This window comes from Apium graveolens, chromosome 6 (genome assembly GCF_009905375.1).
Source record: "Apium graveolens cultivar Ventura chromosome 6, ASM990537v1, whole genome shotgun sequence".
Lineage (NCBI taxonomy): Eukaryota > Viridiplantae > Streptophyta > Magnoliopsida > Apiales > Apiaceae > Apium > Apium graveolens.
Genome location: NC_133652.1, coordinates 270,339,571 through 270,346,230, shown reverse-complemented (window position 1 = coordinate 270,346,230; position 6,660 = coordinate 270,339,571). Strand labels below are relative to the sequence as shown.

At 31.2% G+C, this 6,660-nt stretch overlaps 2 protein-coding genes across 2 annotated transcripts; one reads left to right on the top strand and one right to left on the bottom strand.

Annotated features, from left to right (window-relative positions):
• Positions 1-285: 285 nt before the first annotated feature.
• On the bottom strand, positions 286-1,850 carry LOC141666030 (uncharacterized). Its single transcript, XM_074472016.1, has 5 exons — positions 1,740-1,850; positions 1,484-1,668; positions 891-1,384; positions 679-827; positions 286-516 (listed from the first exon to the last, which is right to left on the bottom strand). The coding sequence occupies exons 1-5, from the start codon at positions 1,848-1,850 to the stop codon at positions 286-288; spliced, it is 1,170 nt and encodes a 389-aa protein (XP_074328117.1).
• A 2,542-nt stretch (positions 1,851-4,392) lies between these two features.
• On the top strand, positions 4,393-5,977 carry LOC141667932 (caffeoyl-CoA O-methyltransferase-like). The gene is made up of 5 exons (XM_074474579.1): positions 4,393-4,550; positions 4,750-4,829; positions 4,929-5,073; positions 5,174-5,305; positions 5,553-5,977. The coding sequence occupies exons 1-5, from the start codon at positions 4,476-4,478 to the stop codon at positions 5,844-5,846; spliced, it is 726 nt and encodes a 241-aa protein (XP_074330680.1). The 5' UTR covers positions 4,393-4,475; the 3' UTR covers positions 5,847-5,977.
• Positions 5,978-6,660: the final 683 nt, after the last annotated feature.

Here is a 6,660-nt window from a genome sequence, read left to right as displayed (position 1 = left end):
CAGATCTGATGCTCAAAACTTTAACATTAAACTGTGTATTGACATGAACCAAAAAATTCTCCAGAATACCAGAAACTTCAGATTTATATTTCATCAAATGTACCAAGTAAAACGAGTAAAATCATCTACAATGGTGAGAAATTGGGTACAACCAGAAATTGTTTTGTGTTTATAAGGGCCCCATATGTCTATATGCAGTAACTGAAAAACAACAGTGGTTTTGATATGGCTTACATGAAATGGTTGTCTTGTTTGTCTAGCAGCTGGATAGATTTGACAAATAGGTTATTCGGCACATTCTTTAATAGATTTAACTGGAGCAATAGATGGTAGTTGAGCAAAAGGAAGGTGACCAAGTCTAAGATGCCAGAGTTTTGCTTGATCCATATTATTGAGCTTAGCTGCAGTACAAAGTTGAATTTGATTTTCAAGACTTCCAACAACTCTCCTCTTTGTACTGTATAGTCCATTGATCATGCTACCAAGAAGAATTGGAGGCCTATTCAGAGAAGGGGCCTGAAGGAAACAGTTGTTGTCAGAAAATATAACATGACAATTCATGTCATCACAGATTCTTTTGATATAAATTAAACTAAAATGAAAGTCAGGTACGTGAAGCACTCCCTTCAATGTAATTGAATCATTTAGTTTCAATGTTCCTACATTCATTACTTTTACCTGGCTTCCATCTGGAATAGTGATATAATTGTCATTTGTTGTCACTTGCTTAAGTTTCTGAAATCTATCAAGGTGAGGACAAATGTGGTCTATTGCCCCACTATCAATAAGCCAATTAGATGAAGAATGAAATGTAAGACATACAACACCTGCTTACATAGAAAATTTAGAAGATTCATTTTGACTATCATCTATCTGTTTTGAAGCATTACTTTGCTGATTTCCCATTATTGCTAAGAATTGTTGGTATTGCTCCATTGAGATGGTAGACTTATCAGATGACTTATCAAGACTATGCTCAGTTTGATTCTCATCTTCTTGATTTCCATAAGAGAAAGCAGCAACTCTTGAGTTCTGTTTAGGTTTAAAACCAGGTGGGAAACCATGCACTTTGAAGCACCTCTCATAACTGTGACCTGGTATCTTACAGTGACTGCAAAAATAGTAAGGCTTTGCTTTCATTCCAGAATGATTCTTCATATCATTAAAAGTACCATATGGTCGAGTTACAGGATTTGACTGATTTTTGCTTGTGTAACCATTGTTGACAAATTTCTGATCTCCAAACCTTCTCCTATCAGAATAAAAAGCCATTGCCTCAGTTAGAGTAGAAAAATTTGATATCTCCTTATGTCTTTTCTCTTGAGCAAACAATCTATAAGCTTGAGATACATTTGGCATGGGACACATCATTAAGATATTAGCCCTGACAGCAGCAAATTAATCATTAAACTTCATCATAAACTGTAACATTCTCTGCTCCTGTTATTTTTGTACAATCCTTTGAGTTAAATTGCAAGTATACAAGTTACAAGTACAGACTGGCAATGGATTATCATTATTTATGCCATCCCAGATAGTTTTCATCTTTGTGAAGAACTCTGAAATTGAATCCTGTCCCTGATTTATCTCAAGCATATGTTGTTCAAGTGAGTATATTTGTGTCATTGAAGCATATCCAAACCATTGTTCAATATCATCCCATATTTCCTTCGCAGTTCTCATAAACAGTAAACTTTTAGCAAAAGATTCATCAAGATTGAATAAATCCATGAAATAACCAGATCATTGCATCTCTCCCAAAGTTTATACTTAGCAGCATTCTTTTCAGCCTCAACAATACTACCATTAACAAATCCCAATTTATTCTTAGCAGACAAAGTCAACGTCATAGATCTCTTCCACTTATGATAACCAGTACCATTAAACTTCACACAAACTAACTGATTCGATGATGCATCAGAAGGATGAATGTAATAGACAGTTGAAGTATCATTACTGTTTTGAGTTGGTATATTGTCTGTGTTTGTGTTTTATGTTGTCATTCTGATCGAAATTAGTATAAATTGAAACAAGAAATTAAGGTGAACACAAGGATTTTAGCAGGATTAGGTCAAAATTAGGTTCGGATGAAAATTCAGGTTAAAAATTGGGGAAAATCACAACAATACTAACACGTATCCAAAGAAACCTAAAAACTATCAATCTAAAGCATATAATTTCAATCAAGAAACGAATAAGTTTGCATCTTTATCGATCAATCGAATTAATCAATATTTTCACAACAAATCTATGCATATACACACAAATGCTTGCGTAAACAATTAACCGTACGATATACTGATCTTATTTATAAAACTTGATGAAGATCGATCGATGTGAAATCACAAGAGATGAATAGAAATGATGAGGATCGCCATTAAAGAATCATTAACCTCTGATACCATGATATTTTGTAGAAATGAAAATGAAAGAGAAGGTAATTGTATTTAGCAAAGTTGTTCTTCTTTACAATGTGACTATTGAATATATATAGAATGTTATGGCGGGAAAATCTGTTATGCTAAATGGCAAAATTATACAGCTATGGACTGAACTAATTATATACATACTGGACTTGCTACAGAACCGGGCTTCGCTACAGTAATGGACATGTGAGCCCAACTCACATATATTACTTTTATTTTCAATACGTTTCTTCTATCTCAGTTTAATAGAGTTGATTAATGTCCCTTCTGTTATTACTGTTAAGTGCTGCCATTTCTATTGATTACTACATATCCTTTGACTCAATTTTGTAATGAATATACTACCCCCATTCACCAAATATGTTTAGTCATATTGTATATATCATCCATTTTTTCAAGTTATTGTTCTGAAATTCATTGATTTTATGAATTAATTACCTCATTAACTGTTATAAAATGCTTTATTGATTTGAGTTATATAATTCAAACAATTACGACATATTTTTCTTAAAACAATATTTTAAGTTTAAAAAATTAAAAAAATATATTTTTTTAAATACACCTATTTAGTATTCCGATTAATTACCTATTATCCGATTAATCACTACAGAATTTCTTTATTGACTAATTTCAATTTTCGTCTTCTAGAACAGCGCTTATGTTAAAAGTTGTATCAAAGATCTAAACTATACAAAATATTGAAAGTAAATGTACACAATTTTGTGCCAAATATCTCATGTAGTTGTCCACAAAAGTCTGTAAATCGGGTTCATTTGTTAAATCTGAATGTAGTATAAATTTTATCTGAATGATAAAATAATATTTGTTTAAATTTAAAAATATTATATTTATTCACTTCATAGTTTTATTATGCTAGATAGTATTGTGTATACTTATTTTCTAATTTATTATCTTAAATTAATTTAAGTAAATTTATTTATAATATTAAAAATTTCACATTAACTTTTATGAAATGATATTCAATTCATTGAATTAAATTTTACTACTAAATACGTACTCATCTTATTTACGTGTGATATAAAAAAAATATTATATAAATATATAAATTTACTTATGTAATCACGGATATGATGAAATAATTATGAACATATCATTTTAATGCTAATAAACATTACTAAAATTTTAGCCTTTAAGACCCTAAAAGAAGATATGATTTTATTTAATAGAATGTTATGTGAGAAGTGATAATTAAAAAAAAATAAATTTTAAATTAGTGGAGTAATAAGAATAATAATAATACTAAAGTTTATAACAAAGTTGATTTATGCTGTAGCGTCAGAATAAATAAGGTGGACAGCAGAGAGATCATCATTGGTGAAAAAGGGAATGGTTCAGCAATGTAAAATGACTGGTCCAATTGAGTTGGGTTCATTCACCCATAAACAAATCATCTTCACATTTCATGTTTGTCACTTTGCATACTGATTTAGTGGTCAAGTTCAAATTATAAACTTATCCTTGATTGTGTATTTTATATGTATATATATATTTTTTACTTTCTAAAAAAGCCTAAACAACAATAGTGGACATTTATATTATTTACATGCATGTACCTAAAAAATTACTATAATTGTAGTTGTATCCTTGATTCCTTGTGCTTGTGCAAGATCATATCATCTCATGTTTGTGTAAAACAAGATGTTCAACAACTAATATAGCAAAAAGAAAAAAAAGCAAAAAAATGTTCAACTATATACCAACCCTTTGCCAAATTCAAGTCTCCACTTCACCAACTATTATTCCAAACAAAATGCATGAACGCTAAGAATAATAATCTCCTACCTTAACCTCTACTGTATTAAAATATCAAGTTTTAATCTATGTGTGAGGGAACTAGTGGAATGTCTCTGTCTCACCAACCCCCGGTTGGTGGGAACGGGTCTATCAACCAATATAGTATGCACAGGTTTAAAAATGTAGCTACTAGCTAGTATATATATACTCATTCCACATTTATGTTTAAGCTCAGGACCTCCATTACTTAAAACATTAAGAAGCAGATCAAAAAGAAAAACCAAGAAGGTTTCAATGGCTGCCAATGGTGAATCTAGACATTCAGAAGTTGGACACAAGAGTCTTTTGCAAAGTGATGCTCTTTATCAGGTACTCATTTATACAATCTATTACATTTGATCACCGTTGACATATTTTCGCTGAAACTTGAAATCTCGATCTCTTGTTATCGATATGACGCGGCGGTAGATCTTAAAGATACCCTATTAATTACTAAATAGTAAATGAAATATTTTCTTAAGATTGTTGTTTTCCTTATTAACTTAACAATTTATTTATTTGTTTTTAGTATATACTTGAAACCAGTGTGTACCCAAGAGAGCCAGAGGCAATGAAAGAGCTCAGAGAAGTGACTGCCAAGCATCCATGGTTTGTTTCCATGCTTTCTGTGTCTGTGATGTATGATTCGATGAAATGCCATATTGACAGACGTCAATTAGACTAAAATCTTGGAATTTTAAATGACAGGAACCTGATGACAACATCAGCAGATGAAGGGCAGTTCTTAAACATGCTTTTGAAACTTATCAATGCCAAGAACACCATGGAAATCGGAGTTTATACTGGTTATTCTTTGCTTGCCACTGCCCTTGCTCTTCCAGAAGATGGAAAGGTGTGTAACAATATAAAGCATTTTAATTTTTTGTTGATTTCTCGACAAGTGGCATTAGAGAATAACTAAAATTTGGTTGTGTTTGTTCTTATTTCTGCAGATTTTGGCAATGGATATTAACAGAGAAAACTACGAAATCGGACTACCTATTATTGAGAAAGCAGGGGTTGGCCACAAAATTGATTTTAGAGAAGGCCCAGCTTTGCCTGTTCTTGACCAAATGATTCAAGATGTATGTATACTTGTCCCATACACAGATGAAATTTATACTCTTACATGATAATTTTATAAGCTAGACACTAATCTACAATTTAGTTTACTGCTAAATTTTTTCCGTACTCTTTGCATTATGAGATTTTAACCTGTTTTGTATTGAAATCTCATTCTCGTTCCACTTAACCGGGTTAAAATCCTTGATTGAAACATGTATGCATAAGCATGACTGCAATTAAACGTACTTGATTATCTTGAAATTTCAGGGGAAGTATCATGGAACATTCGATTTCATATTTGTGGATGCTGACAAGGACAACTATATCAATTATCACAAGAGGTTAATTGATTTAGTAAAAGTTGGAGGGCTGATCGGCTACGACAACACCTTATGGAATGGTTCTGTGGCTGAGCCAGCAGATGCTCCTATGAGAAAATATGTGAGGTACTACAGAGACTTTGTAATGGAGCTTAACAAAGCCCTGGCCGTTGATCCGAGGATCGAGATCTGTATGCTTCCGGTGGGTGATGGAGTTACCCTGTGCCGCCGCATCAGCTAATTGTTATGCATTTTTTCTGGATCATATATTTTTTTTCCTTGATGCAAGAATGACAAGTTTTACATTTTCTAATGTTTTCTTGTGGGACTTTACAATTATGTGATATTTTTAAGAAAGAATATATCAGAATATATCATTAACTGGGAACTGGTCCTCGGCCAAGGTTCTCACATTCCACATCACTTAGAAAAAGAATACTACGCAACTTATAAGAATACTATGCAACTTATAGGTGTTTATGTTAACACATAGTTCAAAGATTAAAGATTGTATTTCGACATGCATCATTAATAGATAGCTAACAAATTAAATAATACACATCGAAGCAATCGATAAATAAGAGAATCGATGAATAAGCACATTTCACTTTTGTGCGGTTAAATTGACTAAAATTCGACAAACAGAAGTATTGGAATCTCTTGGTTAGAGAACGAGAAGTTTGACACGCATTTTAATGTTCTTGTAAATTATAGTTATATAAAAAAATTCTTTTAAATAAATCTTTAATGTTTAAAGTTTAATACAAAAAAATAAAAGTTTAAAAATAAATTATGAAAATAAACTTTATATTCAGCTTAAAATACATGTCGAGTATTAAAAAAACATGTAGAGAATTGAATGAGACGGCGGTAGTAATATTTTATAATTGAACAAAATAAAAAAAAAGTATATAATTGAAAAGTACATTTAATCTACTTTAATAAATGATATTCAGTGGTTTAGATAATATAAGAGTAATGTTTATAATTTGGTAAAAAATTGGTGAATTTGATCATTAGAAAAAGAAAGGTGATAACTAAAAAGGGACATATAT

Excerpts from the sequence above, each read along its gene's own strand:
- LOC141666030 (XM_074472016.1), bottom strand. The coding sequence starts at position 1,850 with ATGACGTTGACTTTGTCTGCTAAGAATAAATTGGGATTTGTTAATGGT. Across the intron at positions 1,669-1,739 it reads GGGAGAGATGCAATGATCTG|GAAATATGGGATGATATTGA; the intron begins GTTATTTCATGG and ends AGAACTGCGAAG. Across the intron at positions 517-678 it reads CTATTCCAGATGGAAGCCAG|GCCCCTTCTCTGAATAGGCC; the intron begins GTAAAAGTAATG and ends TGTTTCCTTCAG.
- LOC141667932 (XM_074474579.1), top strand. The coding sequence starts at position 4,476 with ATGGCTGCCAATGGTGAATCTAGACATTCAGAAGTTGGACACAAGAGT. Across the intron at positions 4,830-4,928 it reads GTGACTGCCAAGCATCCATG|GAACCTGATGACAACATCAG; the intron begins GTTTGTTTCCAT and ends TTTAAATGACAG. Across the intron at positions 5,306-5,552 it reads TTGACCAAATGATTCAAGAT|GGGAAGTATCATGGAACATT; the intron begins GTATGTATACTT and ends TTGAAATTTCAG.